Raw genomic sequence first — 21,542 nt, 5'->3', positions numbered from 1 at the left:
TACCCCAGCAAAAAAAAAAAGTGCAGTGTAGTGGCTGGTATATTAACTTGAACCTATCCTCAACTGCATGACTTTTCCATTTGTAAGTATTTAAAAAATTTATACACTATGCATTTTTCTGCCCATGTAAATAGGTTAAAGTATATTTTATAACAACTAATTCAATTATTTCTGGAAACTCTGGAGGTCAGCCAGTTTCAATTTGAACCTTTTACCACTGAAATTTTTGGGGCCCTCAAGCCAATTTAAATTACACATTCTCCTAATTAGAATCACTGTATTCTGAAAATCCATCTAATAATGTAGTCCATGTATAGAGCTGAGAGCCTGCCGTTGCTAGAGTCAAGTGGCCACATTCTAAAGCCTCATTTTGTATGTGACATCGTTGTTCAATAGACTGACACCCCATCAGCTTTAAAATTCAGCAGTTCCCACTGTGGTTCCCTGTTTACACAGAAATGGAGATATTTAAAAGCCACTTTATAGATTCCCTTTCAGAGGCTATATGATGCGAGCATTACAACAATGTTCTGTATGCTGACATCCTTATGGCAATAATAAAAAAATCAGCTAATTAAAGACTCAAGTGCTTTTGGGATATACAAACTATCAAAAGCTATATATTTTTTTCATGGTAACTTGGAGAAGAACTGAATTCCTTTTGCTGTCAGTAAACCTAGTTTTACCCATAACATTTCAGTTTTGGTTGATTTTTCCTCTGTTGTATACCAAAGGGGGAAAATATGTGTTACCATTTAGCCATGTGAAAATTACATATCTTACATATTACACATGCATGCACGCATATATATGTATATGTATGCATCCATACATATAGATACACAATACAAATATGTATGTGTATATACAGATGCATATATGTACATATACACACATACACACATACATATATGTTGCGAGTTTATTTTTCAGATTAGATCCACTAGTCTGGGTAGGAATATTCTTTTATTTCTGTTTCAGGATTCGTACCATAATATTATAGAACATTAGAGCTAGAAGATATCTCAGTTTCCTTCTCCATAAAACAAAGAGCATTAGATGGTCTTTGAGCCTCAGAGCTAGTGATTTACCTGAACTCGTTAGTAGCAGAACCCAGGACCTCTGACTCATAATCACAGAACTAAAATCCAGGTTGGAAGGGGGGCCCTTTAACCCACAGATGTAAAGGAATCCTCTTGATGATTATCTACAGGGATTCATTCATCTAGTTTCCACCGGACTGTAAACAAAATCTCCTTGACAACTTCCCACCCCCCCGCAGTGGTCCTCCAGCCAATGCCAAGAAACTTTAAATTCAGTGTCCACTATTCCCCTCAGAGGCAGCCCATTCCACTTTTGGACAGGTCCAGCTACTAGGAAAATTTTTCTTACTACCTCAAGCCTAAATTGAAGATTTTGTGACTTCACTCCTCTTAATTTTGTATTTTAGGACCAAGCAGAGCAAATCTCATCCTCTTTTTAGTGACAGTCCTTCAGATACTTGAGGACAATGATCATATCCCCATTAAGTTTTTCCTTCTCCAGACTAAAATCTTCATGTACTCCAGCCCATCCTTACATGCCATGATCTCAAGGCTCTTCACCTGGTTTTCCTCCTCTGGATGCTCCAGATCATCTGCGATCCTTCCTAAAATGTGGCACTCAGTGCTGAATGGACGTGGAGCGCCAGGATGCTTTCCTTTTTTTTTTTTTTTTAAAGCGATTGGGGTTAAGTAACTTGCTGAAGGTTACACAGCCAGTTATTTCTGGGTGTGGTGCTAAGTATCTGAGCCTGGATTCGATCCCCAGGTCATCTTGACTCTGGGGCCAGGGCTCTTACTCGCTGTGCTACCTGGCTGCCCCTTCGTTCCTTCTCTTAATGTGGCCCCAAGTTACAGAAGCTGTCTTGGTGAATACACTGTTCACTCATATTGAGGTTGGAAAGCTCCAGATGTTTTTTCAGATGAGTTGTTGTTTCGCCTCGATCTTGTCCTTATTAAGGCGTTGATTTTTTGAATCCAAGTGTAACACTTGACATTTATCCCTATTATATTTCACCTTATTACATATGGCCTAATTCTCTTGTCTGTTAAGATAGTTTTTCATTGTGTCATCCTGTGTTAGCTTTTCTTTCCAGCTTTGAGTCATTTTGCAGTTTTGCCAAGCATGCTTTCTCTGTTTCTAGCCAGACTGCTGATAAAAATGTTGAAATGAAAGCATGGTCCTTCCCTGGAAACCTGTTTTAAAGCTGACATTGAACTTACTGGGTCTGTCCTTTCAGTCAGTTGTGAATGCACTTATCTTACCTCTGTCTAGTCCACATCTTTCCGTCTCAACAATTTCCATCCAACAAGAATAGCATGAGAAATTTTATTAATGCTTTGCTAAAATCTAGATAAACCATCTCTATAGCATTCTTCTGTTCTATTAATCTAGCATCCCTGTAAAAAAAGGAAATGAGTCTGGCACAACCTGTTCTTGATGGAGCCAGGCTGTTCTCTAGAGTCATGATTTCCTTTTCTGGACAATCTCTTGCTATCTTTTACAAATTCGCAGTTTCTTATAAAAGTCACTCTCCTATTCTCATTTATACATTGAAATGTTTGTGTTGTTGATGAATAAGTTCACAAAAAGAAAACGATTTAAAAAATAAATTCTAGAATTTTGCCAGGAATCAGAAGCAAGTTTGTTGGCCTATAGCTCACAGACTCCATTCTCTTCCCTTTTTTTGAAAATCAAAAGAACGTTTACTGTCTCTTAGCCTCTTATATTCCTCATAGTCCTTCAGAGATCATTGACAGTGTCTTGGCCTTCATTTTTTCAGTACCTTGGGGTGTAGTTCACTTGGGTTTGATGACTTGAACTCATCAAGTGTAGCTAGGTACTTAATATCATTTGTTTATTTACGATTTTTCTTTCTTTTTCTGCCCAAAGATCATTCTTAGTTCGAACAGAAGCAGGTGCAGGTATTAGGAGCTCTGGCTTCTCCCTTCTTCCAGTTACTCGAATCTCATCCACTCCAAGAAGTGGCCCTATTTCTTCTTTCATTCTTCTTTGGGCTAAACATCTCATCCAGAGTGTTTTGTTATCCTCAGTTTTCTCCACCAGCCTTAACTTATTCTGAGCGTCAGCATTTAGGACTCTATTCTTAGAAGACTGAGCTATGCTTATGTATCATCCCTGTCCTTGCTTTTATTTTTTGTATATGATTTTTAAAAATCTAAATTGGGTGGTGAATTCCTTACACATCCATACAAGTCTCTTTAGACAGCTTGTTTTCCTTACCCATTGGATTGGATTGGATTAGATCACAGGCATATTCAGAATTTTATTCTTGAGAATATCCCATCCCTTGTGGGCTGATTTCCTGTTTAGAATTTTCCTTTTGAGGGGCGGTTAGGTGGTGCAGTGAGTAGAGCACTGGCCCTGGAGTCAGGAGGACCTGAGTTCAAATGCAGCCTCAGACACTTAACACAAAAAACTAGCCTTGTGACCTTGGGCAAGTCACTTAACCCCAATTGCCCCTCCAGAAAAAAAAGCAAAAAAATAAAAAAAAGAATTTTCCTTTTGAATTCTCTTGTCCTCTAGATCTGTGATATGTGTCTGTTATTCCTGGTATTCCTCTTCTTTATCACAAAGACTGAATGGTCTTTGTTTCACTTCAAGTTTAGTATCATTTCTATGCCAGCAACCAGGTCCTTCCTGTTGCTGAGAATCAGATCCTTAATAGAATTTCCTTGTATATTCCTCCATTTTAAAATGATGTTATCATTAATGCAAATCATGACATTGTTAGCTTTTAGTAGTGTGAGAGAGCTCCAATTGATGTTTTTTCATACACACACACACACACACACACACACACACACTGTGAGAGAGCTGTAGCTGATGTCCAAATGATTGAAATCTCCCATCTCTAATATATTATTCCTTTGTGTCAGGCTTATTTTCTGTTTCCTGGACTTGTCTGCTTCCTCTTTTGGCTCAGATGATCTGTGGAGTACTCCGATGACAATGTCAGGTCTCTTTCTCCAGTGGAACTCTGCTGAAATGCTCTCTGCCATGTTTCCCCAGTCTGACATTCCATCTCCACCTCTCTTCCTTGGTATGGGTTGAAGCCTTCTCTCCATTCCCCTTGGCCTCTTGGGATCTTCTTTCTAGTTCAATTCAAATGCTTCCTCCCCTGAGAATCCCTTTCTGATTTCCTTAGTTGTTGGCCTTCCTTACTCACCCATTAACTTTGTAGTTATTGGATTTACTTATCTGTCCACATGTTGTTTTGGCCTCAGTGCTTCAAGGGCAGGGACATTTTTGTTTTTGTATTTTCTCCTCATTACTTTTCATAGTGCCTGGCACTTAGTAGGCATTTAATAAATATTTGTTGAATTATATAAAGTAAAATGCTTCCTCCCTCTCATTTTTGGCTTTCTGCACATGAATTTGCCTTCTTACTATATGGTACTATTTATTCCTTTCTCTCCTTCCTCCCCTGCTTCATTTGAATATACAGTACATACAGACAGATAATGTATGTTATTATTATATTTTAAGGTGTGGACCAGAAATTCAAGTCCAATTCTCTGGTATTACTCTGATATATTCATTTCCCCAAACTGCTATTTGTGAAGCTCTTGTCTTTGATGAAGATGCCCCTGTGCGTCTAAGCTGACAGCCTCTTGCCTAAGACTTTGTACCCTCACAGAGCTTTCTGGGCCATCGGTGCCCGAGGGACTTGCCCCATACGTGTAGTTGCCTGGTCTGACCAGAAATTCTGGGCTGTGTCTTGGACACATGCTCTGGGAAAGACGAGAGAGCGTTACTCTTGGGAGGCAGTGGGCTCTAGTGGAGAGAGTGCTGGACTGGGACCAAGATGCGGGTTCAGATCCTGCCTCTGACGCCTGGCTGTTACTTACATCGAGAAGCTCAGCTTCCTCATCTGTGAAGTGGAGATGCTGCCTCTAGATGAGCCCACAGGGCTGTAGTGAGGCTCAGATGCTCGGATGGACCCTGGCTCTGGCATCTGCCTCTTTCTTGAGTCTTCCCCTTTTCCTTCTCTTCTTCTTGAATTTCTCCTCATCCTCAGGACCTTCTCCTCCTCCTCCTCCTCCTCCTCCTATTTGAATCTTCTTTCAGCTCAGTCCATTCTCTTCTTTCATCTCTGGCCCTTCTTCCCAGAGGATGCCTTCACCTCTTCTGCCCCTCCTTCGCCTTCTATCTGTCCTTCTCCTAAGCTCATTGCTGGCCTTTGTAACGATACCAGAGCCAGCCCGATCATCCTCACGATTCCTCCATCACATGAAAACCTCTTCCTGCTCCTCCTACACTTGGGAAGGGGCAGGCACCAATGATGCTTGGGCCAGACTTTTGTCTGTGGGGTCTGACCATCCCTGGACAGCCAAGACATGTGCAACTTAGGATCTGCCAAGGAAAAGCTGCACTGTCCTTGCCACTGGCAAGTTACTTATATGCAAAACAGAGCTGATACAGCACTTCCGGTGCAGAAGGGAAACTTTCTGGAGTGAAAAAAAACCACTTTGGACTCACCCTTTCTACTGGTTACTTTGGGAGGGGGAAGAGGGAAAGGGAGGAGTGTGACTTCATTTAAAATGGTGATCTGAAATTAGACTTGATGTTGACATGACAAAATGCAAATTAAGTGTGAATTAAAGTCACAGAGCTGTCAATGCAAGGATGTGGCAAGACACCTTTTTGAAATTTCAAGAGAAAATAAATTCACGTTTATTCACTTTCATTATCCCAGTAACACATTTAGCTATAGAACATGGTGAAACATGTTTAAATACTATAGGCAATGAATATGAGGTCTTGTTCTAAATCAGGGGTTCTTAGCCTGGGGCCTATGAACTTAAAAAAATATATATGTGTGTGTGTATATCTATATAATCTATATCTATATCTATATCTGATATTCATTACTATGATTGGTTTCCTTTGAATTCCTATGTAATTTATTTTGTGCAGTTCAAACATTAAAAATGCAAATTTTTAAAAATTCGAAAATTATCCTGATAAGGGGTTTATAGGTTTCACACATTGTCCAAGAGGGTCCATGATGCCAAAAAGGTAAAGAACCCATTCATATTAAATCTGCTGTTACACGAATTAGAGCTGTCAATAGAGGTTATGGAGTTTTTCATTTGAAAGATCCATGACTTAATTGCTGGGGGCACTCTTTCCAGTCACTCAGATGGCAAACCCCACCACATCTTGACCTATATGATTCTTGTCTAATCTTTTCCTAAATCCCCAAAGAGTAGCTATGCATTGCATTTAGATCACTTCCTCATGTTCTTAAAAATTGTTTTGTGGGGGGTGGGTAGGGTAAGGCTGTGGCAAATCACCTGGGTATCAGTTTGGAGCTAGAAGGGACTTGGGTGAGGAAGGTGGACTATGGAAAGGGACTAAGGGAGAGCTGGGATTTGAATCCAGATCTTTCCATTAAATACCATGGAAAAAAATGAATGAGGGTATTAATGAATGTGCCTGGGACTCAGGAGAGAGAAGCTGTCTCTGGGACCAAAGTCCACAGCTTTCTGATTAGTTTCTAGGCTACCTCGACTTCTAATTACTTACAATCCTTGGCTTCCTTCAAGAAAGAGTTGGTTATGTGAGGATGGTCATCTTAATTCTTGTGGTTGTCCTAAGAGGTGGCTCCTTTCTGCCACCATCAGGGTATCTGCTCTAATTCCACCACCATCCACGGAACACTGTCAGTCTTTGCAGCAATAAATGTCACTTGATTTGTCACTCGGGAACCCTGTGCTGCACGAGCACCCTCTGCGCCCTGATTTAGAGTCCAGTATGTTGTGCCAGCTCCCCAGCCCTCATTCCCAGCAGCGCCTTCCTGGCTCCAGCTCCTCATGGGCCCGGACCCCTCCTCCTCGCCTATGTGCTTAAAATACTTTTAATTGATTTCCATTAGGTTGAAAATCACATGGTGTGGCTTGTCTCTTCTGCATTCTAGAAAACTAGAGAACAAGGAGATAAATTTGCCCTTGTTCTCTGCTCTCTTGCATAATTGATGGCATGTTGCCCTCCCTACCTCAGTATTGGTTGGTGATAGCTGGGCCCACTGGAACAGCCGCTCGTAGGCATTTCCATCATAACAGCCAAGTGCAGAATTTAAGGACTCATCGGAGAAGTCAAAGGCGTCAGTCAATAAAACTGCATCTTTCCTAAGAGAGAGAACATAGGAGTTGATTATTTTAATAACATTTCAGATTACGTTCAGGTGGCGATTTCCTGGTGGGAACAGAAATGCTGGTGACCATCATAACCGAAGCATCCTGGTACCTGTGAATAAGTCAGCAGTGTGGGCTTCTGTTTGCCCCAGTGCGCCCCCTCTTGGGCTGTAACCTGCCACAGCCAGCATCTAAGTGTTCATGGAAGATCATCCCTACCCCCGTGCTTGGAGATGCCAAACACTACTCTGGCATGGGTCACTGCTACTTTCCACACAGTTCAGTGTCTTTCTGGGTGCCTTGAGCAGCACTAGCAGGTGGAGTGCTAAGACCAGAATTAAAATCCTGCCTCATTCCTTTAGTAGCTGTGTGACCCTGGGCAAATCACTTGACATCACAGCCTCAGTTTCCTTATCTGTAAAATGGGCATAATAGCCACACCTTTCTCAAGGGTTGTTGTAAGGGTCAAATCAAGTAGCATATATAAAGTGCTTACATAAATTTTTATTTCTAGACCTCCTAAGAAATTGTATTACGATGATCATCATGTCTGCCCCCATGCAGGCCTTGCTTACTCGAGTTTCAGAAATTTTGCCATAAGATCTGGCATTTCAGTTGATGGGGACACTCCCTCAGCTGACCTAACATCCATCCAACAGTTTTGTGAGAGTTTCCAGCTGTTACAAAGGAAATGCATCGCCTGGTGGCCGGCCTTCTCATGATGAGGTGGTTCAAGTGTGGGCAGTTTGGTTCTTGGGACAGCAGATGTACAGCTCATTTCCAACCCACATCCAAATGCTTTCTTGCTTAGAGGGACTCGGGGCCATTCCTCTAGAAGGAACTGTAGAGGTCATCTGCCCACCCCAGCATTTTATAGTTGAGGAATGGATGGCCTTTGAGCCATTGGGGTAGAAGAATGCAGATAATTGGCTCCAGGCCCTGAAAGAGGCATTTTGTAGTTCTGTGGGAACCAGGTCATAAGTGAGCCCCGTAAACAGACAGACCTCAGGGGAGTTCACACTGCTCAGACCCAAACAACAGCTGGGATCCTGCCTAATTAAAACCAACTCATTTTAAGTAGGATAATGTATAAGGCCCAGAGAACACTGGGTGGAGTTCTGCTTCATTTGAGTATTGAGTGAGTATGGAATTTCATTGGATTTGGTTATAATTTGGGAAAGGTGGTGTTCAGGGTGATATGGGGTCACAGACTGACAGCTTGGGAGGGACCTGAGAGGCCTCATTTTACAGCTGAGGAAACAGAGGCTCAGAGAGAGAAAGGCAGTGACTGAGGCAGCAATGTACCTGTGTTAAGGAGAGGTTCAGCATCATCTGTTTTATTCAAGAAGAACATATACAAATAGAAATTTAAGAAAATTATTCCATATATATTAGACATGGTGCTTTGCATGTTTCAGCTTGTTTTTTTGGATAATCTTTGTTGTTTAGTAGAAAAAGCACTGGCCTCCAAGTCTAGAGGCCTGGGTTCTTTTCCTCATTCTTTCAAGTTGCATGGCCTTGGGAAAGTCACTTAACCAGTTTTTTCATCTCTAAAACAGAGAAAATGCTTGTACCACCAATTTCACAGGGTTGTTGTGAGTAAGGGGCTTTGTTAACTTTAGAGGGGGATGTAAATGTGGGCTATCATTAATAATTAATTCAGTTCATTACTAATATAAGCATCAGTTGCATTATGACAGTGTTATATCACATATTATAAATATCACACTATAAAATTGGTGTAGTGATAATGAATGTGATATGCCTACTTATATATTCATTTTAAAATTACCTCTCTTATTAGCGGTATGGTATGGAGATGGAAACATTCATGGCTTCTGAGTCAGGAAAACCTGGGTTCGAGGTCTGTATTTGACACATCCTGGCTCAGTATCAGTGGAGGGAGTTTTCATGCCAGGAGTTCTAAGCACAGATTACCTCACAGGCCCTGACCTTGCCTTCTCTCCCGTCCCTACCCCCACAAGTAAAACAGACCTGTTTGCTTACTGATTAATCATAAGCACCTGTGTATATAGGTAACGTGCTGTAACACGAGTCAGCGTGATTTGTTGAGTTGAGAACAAACATGACTGTTCTTATCCCACTTTGAAAGTCTTGCAGAAGATTTTAAAGCAGGGCGACAACAGACAGTCTCTGTCAACAGAAGGCTAAGAGGATAACAGATAAATGGAAACGAAATGCCTGCTGGTACAGCCTGATTCTGCAGAGTTTGTGTAAAGTTCATCGTGTTCATCCCACTCTCCTGATCCCCACATGGCTGCAATGAGCCACTTTGGGCCTAGGCCAGAGGCCCCAGGCTCCAGAGCCCCAAAGCGGCTGGGGCTTCAGACAGCATCCAGTACAGTCCCTCTATGGAGGTGGGAGGAGCTGACTCCTGAATACAGGACTCTCCTCCTGCCTGTTGCTGCCTCTGAGGTACCCCTCGCCCCCCATATGCTAAATGTGCACTGGGGATCATGCTTTGAGAATTCTTGGACCAAAAGTGTGTCTTGGCCAACAGACCTGTAAAAACAGTTAAAACTCTTTCAGACACGTAGAATATGCATTTCCAATTACATTGGTCACCAGTGATTTCATCATATAGCTCATTATTCCTGTGACTTGGAGAGAAATCTTCAAGAGTAATAGTTGTTGGAAAATTCAGCGCATTAAGAACCTTGACCAACCCAGTACTGACCCTCTCTGAAACTGCCGCAGGTACGGGAGTCCTTGGCTGGTTGGCCTGGTTTGTCCCTGGATCCACCCTCAGTGCGCCTCCAGCTTGGGGCTGCTGGCATAAAAGCAGGGCTTTTCTGGAGGAAGCTTGGCACTCCATTGGGCTTGTGTGGACCCTAGTCATGGAGCCTTGGAGGCCAGCTCGCTCATATTATAGAATGGGAGACTGAGGCTTAGAAAGTTAAAGCGACTTCTCCAAGATCACACAAATATGCACCTGGTAGACCTGGGATTTATTTGTAAGAGCATTGGGATAGTGACTAAGGCACAAGAAAATAGTAAATAACCCATCCATGGTACCCAAGTGGAATCTGATCCATATTCCTCCACAAGCCATCTCCTCCATGGCTACAGATATGCCAATGCCCTCTGTCTCTCTCTCTCACACACACATAGACATGCACACGCACACACACTCCATGGCTACAGATATGCCAGTGCTTTCTCTCTGTCTCTCTGTCTCTCTGTCTCTCTCTCACACACACACACACACAGATATGCCAATGCTCTCTCTCTGTTTCTCTCTCACACACACAGATATGCCAGTGCTCTCTCTCTGTCTCTCTCTCACACACATACACACACACAGATATGCCAGTGCTCTCTCTCTGTCTCTCTCTCTCTCTGTCTCTCTCTCTCTCACACACACACACACACAGATATGCCAATGCTCTCTCTCTGTCTCTCTCTCTCTCTCTCTCACACACACACACACTCCATGGCTACAGATATGCCAGTGCTCTCTCTCTGTCTCTCTCTGTCTCTCTCTCTCTTTCATACACACACACACATACACACACAGATATGCCAATGCTCTCTGTCTCTCTCTCTCTCACACACACACACAGACATGCATATGCACACACACACACACCATGGCTACAGGTATGCCAATGCTCTCTCTCTCTCACACACATACACACACACAGACATGCATATGCATACACACACACACTTCATGGTTACAGATATGCCAATGCCTTCTCTCTGTCTCTCTCTCTCGCATACACACAGACACATGCATATGCACATGCACACACACACACATACTCTCCATGGCTTTTTAAGAAATATTTTTGTTTTAGTACAGCCCTTTGCCAATTTCTGATGCTGTTGAATTCTTGTCAGAGCTTGCTGATATCAGATTTCTACCTAGGTCACTTTCCTCGTATTGGGGAATGACAGAAGGCCTGGACTTGGGGTTTCCTTGGTATAGGGAGCTCTGTTTCTTAATGCAGGAGGGCAGCTTCCCTGCAGTTTATAGTCTTAGCTGCCAAGACCACTAAAAGGTTAAGTGATCTGCCTAGTCACACAGTATGTGTGGCTTTAGGGCAATGCTGTCTTTCCATTATACAATGTAAAATATCTTTTTAAAGTCAAGTCTAGAATAGCTTGGGTCTTTCACATTTTTTCCCCCAGGAATCCAACTTGCTACCTTAATGAAATCTTTGTTTCCTGGAACCAGCTCATTGTGCTGTGTACCACATCTCCCTTCCTCCCCCTTCTCCTGCCCTCCCCCAACTGACATGTATACACTAATGCATTCCTTCTCTTTTCTTTCCTTTCAAATTTGGCAAAACCCAAACCAAATTAAAATATCCTCTTACTAATCCTGTTTTGGAAGCAAGTTGAAATTTGATGGTGATACTTCTCAGTGGGATAACATGTATAAATGCTTTGCAAACCACTAAGTGCTATCTAAATGCTCGCTATTACTATTGGTAGTAATAATAATAAATAAAATATCATCAAGGAACAGGTACGGACTGATGTCCTGCCCTCTACCTCTCACTTTCTACTCCAGCAGTGTTCTCAGCACTAATCACTTACCGGATCAGAGAAAGGAGGTCGTAATAGGCCATGGCTGCCAGGTCTGCTTGGGCCCCAGACATGTAGCCATCATGTAGGAAGTCACCTAGGTTAGACAGCAGGCCGTGTAAGGCATACAGGTCACACAGGCGTTTAATTACTTGGTAGATCTCTGGTTCGTTTTCAAGTTTTCTTAGAGAGTCCACAAAAGTTTTCACAGTAAAATAGTAACAGTGAGCCTAGAAAAGATGCAGTTGTGTGAACTTTTGTTGCTCAATCCAGGCTGCCCTCTGACCAAAAGAAAGAACTGGTGGGGGGAAATAAGCATTTTCTGCTTAGAACTGCACAGTGGTCAAAGCTGGAAGGGGACTTGGGGATCATCTGGGCCAGCAGGGTTAAAAGCTGTCATCTTTGAACTTTTTTTTTTTTAAATAACTATTTCACTAAGACTGGTTTCCTTTGTAATTTTATGTATTTTATTCTCTGCATGTAAAAGTATTATTCTCAAGGGCTCCCATAGGCTTCAACTGCCCAAGGGCCCATGACAAAAAGATGAAGAAGCAGGTCTGTTTTGAAGCCACACCAGGCCTGAGCAGGAAGGAAGAAGTCTATGCAAGGTCCACACTAAGTGGTTCTGTGGCCTTTGCTTGGAGACTTTGGTGGGGATTGGGGGGGGAGGGGGGAGCTCACTGCCCCCTGAGGCTGCCGTGTCTTTTCCGGCGGCTCTAATTATTAGACAGTTTGTTTCTTTGGTTTTTTTTGTAAATATAAGGAGAAAGCTGTGTCCTTGTAATGTCTACCTACTGTTCTTAATTCTTCCCTTAGGACTGAGCTGATCAAATCTAATCTATCTTCCCCATGATAATCTTTCCAATACTTGAAGACAATGGTTCTGTTGCCACTTAATATAAACATTGCCAGTCCTTTCCACATGTGGTATGGTCTTTAGTCCCTTCACTATCCTGCTCATACTCTACTGGACACATTCTAGTTTCCCAATGCCCTTTCTAAAACATGGTGCCTCCCCCCAAAATAAAATAAAATATGGTGCCCAGAACCAAACCAAATATCCTATATGTGGCAAAACATAATGGGATTATCAGAGAACCAAAGAAATTCAGTGTTGGAAAAGACTTCTGGTTCTATCTGGTCCAACTAGGTGGCCAAGCCCCTACAGCACGCCTTACAAATGGTCATTTAGCATCTGCCCGAAGGCTTCCAGAGAGAAGGAACCCACCACTTCCCAAGGCAGTGCATCCTGCTTCTGGAGAGTTCCAGTCATTAGGAAACCCAAGCCTGAGTATGCCTCTTTGCAGCTTCCACTCATGCCTCCTGGTTTTGCCCCTTGGAACCAAGGAAAACAAGAATAATCCCCTTCTGCATGTCAGTCCTTCAAATATTTGAACACAGGTATCACATACCCTTTTCTTCTTCAGGCCAAACATCCCCAATTCCTTAAACTGAACCTCTCATGATGTGAACTCAAGGCCTTTTCCCACCCTGGTTGTCCTTCTCTGGTTTATCAATCTATCAATTTCTTGCTTCTGGACATGACTTCTCTTAGTACAACCCAAAATCACATTAGTTGATCAATGTCAATTTTTTCCCCATTTTGCTTTATTTTCAATTAATAAGCATCTGTTTTCTCTTCCTCCCCTCACACCTCCGCAATTCCCTTTACACCAAATGAACATCAACAACAAAAAGAAAGAGAAAAGCTTGGTAGTAAATATGTATGGTCAAGTAAAGCAAATTCCTGAATTGACTGTTCAAAAAATGGATGTCTTATTCTTTTTTTTTAAGCAATTGGGGTTAAGTAACTTGCTCAAGGTTACACGGCTAGTTATATTTGTGTTGGTGCCAAGTATCTGAGGCCGGAACCAATCCCAGGTCTCCCTGGGTCTCTCAGCGCTGGGGCCGGCACTCTTATTCGCTGTGCCACCTGGCTGCCCCTGTCTTATTCTTTATATTTGAACCCATCATCTGTTAGGAAGTGCGTAGTGTCCTCTCTGGAGTCTTGGTTGGTCACTGTGTTGATTAGCTTTCCTAAGTCGTTCAGAGTTGTTTGTCTTTAAAATGTTGTTATTATATAAATTTGTTCCTGGTCCTTCTCACTTTATTCTTTATTAGTTCAAGTCTTTCTAGGTTTCTCTGACTCTATCCCTTTTGTCATTTCTTTGGGCACAGTAGTATTCCATTATATGCAAATACCATAATTTGTTCAGCTGTTTCCAGATTGATTGGTGCCCCACGAGTTTCTGGTTCTTTGCTACTACAAAAGCAGTATTTTTTGTATGTATGGTCCCTTTTCTTTCTTTGTTCTCTTTGGGGTATAAACTTAGTGGGTCAAAGGGCGTGCACAGTTGAGTGATTTTGAGGTACAGTTCCAAATTACTTTCCAAAATGGCCAGACCAATTCTGAGCCCCACCAACAGTGCATTAACATGCCTGTTTTCCCACAGCCACTCCAACATGTTGCTTTCCTCTTTTGGTTATCTTTGCCTATCTGATGGGTGTGAGGTGGAACCTCAGAGTTGCTTAATTGATCAATGTTAATTACAAGGGAGGTCCATGAGTATTCCTGCTATCCATCTTTGATTCTGTACTGCTTAAGATTTTTAATCAATGCCTTGGCTTACCAAATTTGCAGATGACACAAAACTGGAAGGGGTAGCTAACATGTTGGATGGCAGATTCAGGATCCCCAAAGATTTCAAACACTGGACCCAATCTAATATCACCTGATAGGAATCCATGTAAAGCTCTATACTTGAGTTAAAAAGTGACAAGTACAAGATAGGGGAGGGTGTGACGATGCCATTTCGTAGGAAAAAGATCTGAGGGTCCTAGAGGATTGCAAGCTCAATACAAATCAATAATATAATACATCATCCAAACAAAAAAAAAAACCTCTCAGTAATCTCAACCGTTGCCGTGGGCTCAATTATCTCTATAGCGACGAGATCTAGCTTTCACCTCTCTCTCAAATTCCAGGCCTATTTCAACAATTGCTTAGGAGACATGTCCCCTGGATGTCCCATCAACATCTTAATCTCAATATGTCCAAGATTGTATTTTTCCTCCTAGACTTAATCCTTCTAATTGTCCCTATTTGTGCCAAGGACACGACCCATCCTTCCAGACCACCAGGTATGTGACCTCAGAGCCATCCATGACTCTTAACTTGGCTTCATTTCCTGTGTTCATCCTCCCTCACGACCTTTGTCTCTGATCACAGCCACCACCCTTGGTGGGCCTTCATCACCTCTGCTTCCAGCCTTTCCCTCCTGTAATCTTCCACACAGCTGCCTAAATCACGTTTGTAAGCATCTGCTTAGTCTCTTTAGCAGCCCCCTCCGTCCCTTAGGATAAAACACAAACTTCTCAGCTTGTTATTTCAAGCCTTTCACAATCTGGCTCCAGACAATGTTTCTAGACTTATTTCACATTTCTCACATTCCCACACTTCATATTCCAGCCAAATGATCTGTTCAGCCAAGTTGGGCTCCCCCACCTGACGTCCCCACTTCATGCCTTCGTACAGCCCGTCTGTCATATCTCAGATGCTCCCCTTTGCCCCTGTCTGGTAGAACCCTGTGCTAGGCTGAGTTCAGGCACTGCTTCCTACACAAGGCCTTTTCTGATCCCCTCATTGTTACTGCTCTCATACCCCCACCACATTGCTTTTTCAAAAAACCATATTGTATCCCTTAGGAGATTGTCAGCTCTCTGATGGTAAGTTCTGTTACATTTCTGTCTTTATATTCTGTATTCAACACAGTGCTTGGCACATAGTAGGCATTGATTAAATGTTTACTGAATTGGATGGAATTGGACAGATACTCCTAAGGGTGCTGACCAATGCATTTCTTGTCTCCTTGGGGGCCTGCTGATGCTTTTCCCACCCCAATATGGTCTTGTGCTTTTCAGACCAGTGTTAATTTTTGCCCACTTTCTTCAAATATGTCATTTAACCCTTTGGGTTTGTCTCCCTGTTGTTTCTTTTTTCACCTGCTTTGCTTCTGTTTCAGATGCTCTATAGTATTGGGTGGGGTGGGAAGGGTCCATCAGAGATCCATGATTTCATTGGTCACATGTCCCAGATTTTCTGTCTCCAAATCCAGTGTTCTTTTACATAGAAGTGGGTTGCCTTCCTCTGGAGATGAGCTGAAATTCCTGTCAAGCTTCAAGGTTTGCAAAGGACAGTCTTGCAGTACAGGTATTGTGATCATTCTAGTTTGCAGATGGGGAAACTGGGTGGCTTGCCTGGGGCCCCAAAGCTAGTAAGTGTCTGATCTGGGATTCAGGGTCTTCCTGACTTCCCACTTAGCCCTGTATGGACCACACCAAGGTGTGTGTCACACTGCCTGGTATGAACCACAAGGTCACAGATTGAGAGCTGGAAGGGGCCTTAGAAATCATTTAGTCGAATCCGCTCTTTTATAGGTGAGGAAACTGAGGCCCAGAGATATTAAGTGACCAGGGCCATAAGGCTAAGTTCTGAATGCCAGGCCTCCCTTACTACAAGGCCAAGGCCCTGCAGACTACATTGCTACCATGACCACCCGGTTGTGGGGGGTGGGGTGGGGGAAGATGGGATGATTGGGTGCTACCTAACATTATCTTGAGTTAGGAAAACTCTGACAGCATCAGCTTTATTCCATCCAGATTTTCAAAGGAAGCAACAATTCTTCTATCTGGCAGGAGTCTGACAATTTTCTTTCTTTGACTCTGTGACTTTTCAGATCACATCCAAACATCTCACTCCTGCAAAGCCTTTTAATTTATTCCCCCTTCTCATTGTTTTAATTTGAGGGCTACCTCCTGAAACCATGCTGTACATCCTTAGGTGGAGGGGGAGGGAAGGATGATGTCTGCAGGTGAAGAATAGTGTGGGTGGGGTCTCTGAATGTGCTGCTCTTCAAATGGTTCTGAGAAGAAACCTCTTGGGAAGGGTCTCCATCAGTAGGAGAGACCCAGCTCCTCTGTGTTTTACTTGTTGTCCGAGGTTTGTGGAGAACACCTGAGGAGGCTCATTGGTTCCTCCCCTTAGGTTGGTCTCTCTCTGTCTGTCTGTGTCTCTCTCCTCTCTCTCTGTCTCAGTCTTAATAAGTGCTTACATTTGAATGGTGATTTACAGTTCGTCTTTCTATGTTTATGATTCTCCTTTGACCAGGTCACCTTGGGATGGCCATCGGTCTGTCTGGGAGGCCTGGGGTTTATTTTTCTGGGTCCTTCTGCTCTGTCTGAGCTCCTGCCCAGCACTTCTGAACAGGACCAGTGCTGCTTATAGAAGGAAATGGTGCTGACATGCCACTAGGTGGCATTGTCTACCCAAGTCTGCCAAGGGTTCCCTGACCAAGCCTGCTGGCAGCAGGGTTCCAGTCCCCGCTCTCTGTAGGATTCTCAGGTCCTTCACTAGCCCCATAGCGACCTGGGCGTCGCCCTCAGCTCCTCCCTCCTCTCTCACTGCCCTCTCCCCATGTCCAGTCTGGTGCTCAGTCCTGTCAATCCTCCCTTCATAGCCTCCCCTCTTCTCTGCTGACACTGCTCCCACCCTGAGGGAGGCCTTCATCACCTGCTGCAGTAGCCTACTGGCTGGCCTCCCACCTCAAGTCTCTCTGCACTCAGCTGTCAAAGTGTTCTTCCTAAAACACATCAGTAAACTCCACTGTCTCCCCCTTGGTTTGGCTTGTAAAGCCCTCCACAGCCTGGTCCCTTCCTGCCTTCCCAGTCTGGCACCTCCCTTCCTTCTCTGTCCCTTGTGATTCAGTGCCACCGGCCTCTTTGTGCAGGATACTCCCAGCTCTGAGCATATGCTCTGGCTGGCCCTCAGGCACGGAATGGAGTTCTCTGCCTCCTTCTCTCTGCCCCATGACTTTTCCTGGCATCCTTCACATCTCAGCTCAAGTCTCACTTTCTGAAAGAAGCTTGTCCTGACCCCTCCCATTAGTGCCTTCCCTCAGAAAGTCCCTCCAGTTTACCCTGGCCATATCTTATTCACACATCATCTAGTAAGTGCCATGAAGGCAGACACTTGTCTCTTTATATCCCCAGGGCTTAGCACCATGCCTGGTACAAAGGAGCTACTTGATAAATGCTCATTGACCTTCATCTTTCAGACACTGGCAAGGGGCGAGGAGGAGACCCTTTTCCAAAAAGAGAGAGGGCTAAAGTCGTATATCCATGGAATTAAATGGGACACCAGGGGGCGGGTAGGTGGCGCAGTGAATAGAGCACCGGCCCTGGAGTCAGGAGGACCTGAATTCAAATTCGGCCTAAGACACTTAACACAAAATAGCCACGTGACCTTGGGCAAGTCACAACCCCAACTGTCCTCCAAAAAGCAAAAAAACCCAAAACAAACAAACAAAAAACAATAAATGGGATACCAGCAGGATATAGGAGGAGGCAGGAAAGGAAAGGAATCTGGACCCTAAGCCTTGCCCTCCAGCTCCTTTGAAGTGAAGTCTCTAAACAGCCAAGACCCAAAAGAGCTGTATTATTAGGTGGTCTCCTAAATCCGAGGCAATCTCACTGTGGGGCTTAAGGTCTTTAATGGAAATATGGAATACTGAAGCCTGGGTAGTATAATGAGGGCAACAATTGAATGTTGAGGAGGAGGTAATGATGGCAGAGAGCTGATGACATTTTTCCTTCCCCTGAATGTAGCTGTAGGTGGGAGAGACAGAGAGATCTGTCACATAGTCATTCTTTGGCCAGTGAAGGACTTACTTTGGCTGCCTGGACGAGCAGGATGGTGGTCAGGTTCCAGGCTACATACTGGTCAGTCCCCGAGCTGGTCAGCTCATGTAGTCTATGAGCTGAGTTCCTTATAAGCCTGAAGAAGGTAAAAACAAAGACTATGGCAGCGTTCATTCATCTGCCCTTTATCTGTTGGGCCATGTGCATGTGAGTCTCTGGCCTGTGACAGAGCCCTTGGAATGTTAAAGCCCTCGCTCTCCTAGGAGTCCAGCTTTATCCTTGACCTCCTTCTGTGTTAGGTTGGCTTTATCCGGGACCATCTCACTTTCGAGGACCAAGGTTCCACACAACTGAATTGTGGGCACTCAAGAACCCAAACCAAGACAGGTGTACCCAAGGACCCGCCATCTGCTCTGTCATCAGTTATCTCTGGGAGCACATATAAAAACCTCTGCCTGGAGGCATCTAAGACCCTTCCTGTCCTGGCTCCTTCCTCCCTCTCCAGGCCCCTTAGTGCTTCTTCCTTCTATGTCCTCTGCAGCTGTTCTTTGTGTTAAGACCCTCCCTCTCCAGACTCTGCACCTTTTTCTGGCTGTTTCTCAAACCTGGGATTCTCCCTCTCCTCATTTCTTTCTGGCTTCCTTCAAGTCTCAATTAAAATCTCTCCTTCAGCAAGAAGCCTTTCCCGGTCCCCCTTAACGCCAGAGCCTTCTCTTCCAATGAACCTATGCTGAGGTGATCTGGAAATAAAAGGAGTCATTGAAGAGAGGCAGCCTGTGGGATATACTACAGGGGAAAGCCATGACAGCATCCATCCATCTGTCCATCATAAAGATGTACACACATATGTATGCACGTATGTATATGTATTATGTATGTGCTTCCATAGCTTCTAAAACTTACGCATAATAATTTTTCTTAGAACTTATTTCCATGCGCCTCTTTTTCAGAGCTGGCACCCCATTGTTTCTTCATTGGTCAGTTTGTCATGACCATGGTGCATCAGTAATACTCGCTTAACACGGGCGGACCGATCTGTTAAGTTAGGATTGGTTCTGGTCCATACACCTGTCCTTGGTGGGAGCTAACCGTGCAGTGTTACGGTTCCATCCTCTCAAGGTTGTCCTTACAAGTCTCTGCAGTTTATCTGGTACATTAGAGTGTAAGCTCCTTGAGGGCAGGGCCCATTTTTGCCTTTTTAAATATCTGAAGTGTTTAACAGAGTGCTTGGTGAACAGTTGACATGTTAATAAATGCTTGTCGACTTGACTCAACATGACTTAGTGAAAGAAAATCAGCAACATAGGAAGGTTCTGTGGTGAATGTTTTTCAAGCCTGCCTGTCCTGTGTACCCTGCCTACTGTCAGAAGAGTTTCTAGGCCCCTGCCTTTCACTAGCAGGGCTTAGGGAAGACATAGCACACTGGCAGCTTCCAGAAATGACAGAACCTTTGGGGAGACGGTTCAGCCAGACCAGTGACTGGCCCTCTGAAAACCCTGCCAGCTGCTGGCTTCTTGGCCTGCTTCGGACCCTGCCCCCACTTCCCTCAGCCTCCTCCCCCCAGCTGCTTTTCTTGCTCCTCTCAGCCCCTGGAGCTCATCACTTTGCAGAGACTGGTACCAACCTGGCCAGGCTTTCTGGCTTTTGTTTGCTCTCTTCCTGTCTTCGAATCTCCCTTCTCCCAGGCAGGGTGTGACCTTTGCAGTCTAGTGTTTGTCTAATCACTAACATGTGTTGGCCTAGCCTCGGGCAGGATCTGAGGAGCAGCCTGACTACTTAAGGCTCTTTAAAGGTTTTTGTATTGCAATTCTCTCTCTCCCCCTCTCCTCTCTCTCTCTCTCTCTGTTCTTTTTCTCTATCTCTCTCTTCCCCCTCTCCCTCTTTTTCTCTTCCTCTCTCTGTGTCTCTCTTTTTCTGTCTCTGTCTCTCCCTTTCTCTCTCTGCCTCCCTTTCTTTTTTTCTCTATCTCTGTCTTCCTCTCTTCCCCTCTCCTTTTTTTTCTGTCTCTCTGTGCTTTTTCTCTGTCTCTCTTCCCCTCTCCCTCTTTTTCTCTTCCTTTCTCTCTCTCTCTCTGTCTCTCTCTCTCTCTCTGTGTCTGTCTCTCTGTCTCTCCCTTATCTCTCTCTCTGCCTCCCTTTCTTTTTTCTCTGTCTCTGTCTTCCTCTCTTCCCCCCTTCTCCTCTCCCCTCCTGTTCCATCTCTCTCACTCTCCCTTCTCTCTTTATGGATATACTTCTTCAGATCGGTCCGACCCAAAGGGAGCCTTGGTCATTTTGAAGGGAAAGATTTGCACAATGAAAGAAGGAAAGGCCATCTGTCCCCTTCTGTGTGGTGAGAGTCTTCTGCATCTCACTGACCTGGCTGCTGCATGTGCATAGGCTTCAGTGTAGAGGGCTGGGCTGAGGAAGTCTGCTGTCTTCTGCGCTGGACACCTGTCTGTCTGAGCTGAAGTGAGATACCGGATGGACTGAGGAAATGTTGTCTGCAACAGAGAGCCTTGGGAAGATTGAGCCTGTAGGTAGCTCTTTACCAGATACCTGAAGGAAATGTCAAGTGAGTAGGTGGCCTGGTTCCTTGTTAGTCACCCAGCAACCATCTGGCCTGCGTCTAGAAGCATCCCTTTGGATGGGCCTCTTAAGATTCTCTAGAAATACGACTGGAGGCCAAGCGCCAAAGAAAGAGCCTTGGATCTCTTCCCAGTTTTCCACCTGATGTGGGCAGAGTTGCCCTTGCTAATCCCCCAATGCTAAATGCAGCGTGAGCCCCTGGATTCTGAGACTCTCTGCTTAAAGTCTTCAGGTGGCAGGACCTCTGGTCCTGACTCCATTCTGCTCTGGGCCTGCTTCATTTGGTTAGGAAGATTTTCTTTACATTGAGCTAAATCTGCCCCTGCAGCTTGTGTTCATTGTTCCTAGTTCTGGCCTCTTCGGCCAAACAGATAAAGCCTAATTCCTCCACCACACAGTGGAAGACAGTGATTGTGCCCTCAGAGCTTTTCTCCTCCAGGTTAAAAACCTCCCTCACTTTCCTTATCTGAAAAATGGGGGCAATGATTCAACCCCCCCCCCCCCAGGGGGTTATGAGGATTAA

At 44.2% G+C, this 21,542-nt stretch overlaps 1 protein-coding gene across 2 annotated transcripts in view; it reads right to left on the bottom strand.

Moving 5' to 3' along the window:
• Positions 1-21,542, bottom strand: part of ACOX2 (acyl-CoA oxidase 2) — a 49,873-nt gene that overhangs the window by 1,396 nt on the left and 26,935 nt on the right. For both annotated transcript variants that reach the window (XM_069084240.1, XM_069084239.1), the window contains exons 11-14: positions 20,810-20,989; positions 18,483-18,588; positions 11,769-11,986; positions 7,064-7,196 (exon numbers count right to left, since the gene is read on the bottom strand). In XM_069084240.1, coding sequence (XP_068940341.1) covers positions 7,064-7,196; positions 11,769-11,986; positions 18,483-18,588; positions 20,810-20,989 — 637 coding nt within the window. The remainder of the gene's footprint in view (positions 1-7,063; positions 7,197-11,768; positions 11,987-18,482; positions 18,589-20,809; positions 20,990-21,542) is intronic.

Source organism: Petaurus breviceps, unplaced genomic scaffold, assembly GCF_028583685.1.
Source record: "Petaurus breviceps papuanus isolate PSGF00001 unplaced genomic scaffold, PetGlider_PUasm1.0 174, whole genome shotgun sequence".
Taxonomy (NCBI): domain Eukaryota; kingdom Metazoa; phylum Chordata; class Mammalia; order Diprotodontia; family Petauridae; genus Petaurus; species Petaurus breviceps.
Note: the sequence above shows the minus strand (reverse complement) of the source record. Positions and strands in the feature narration are given on the sequence as shown.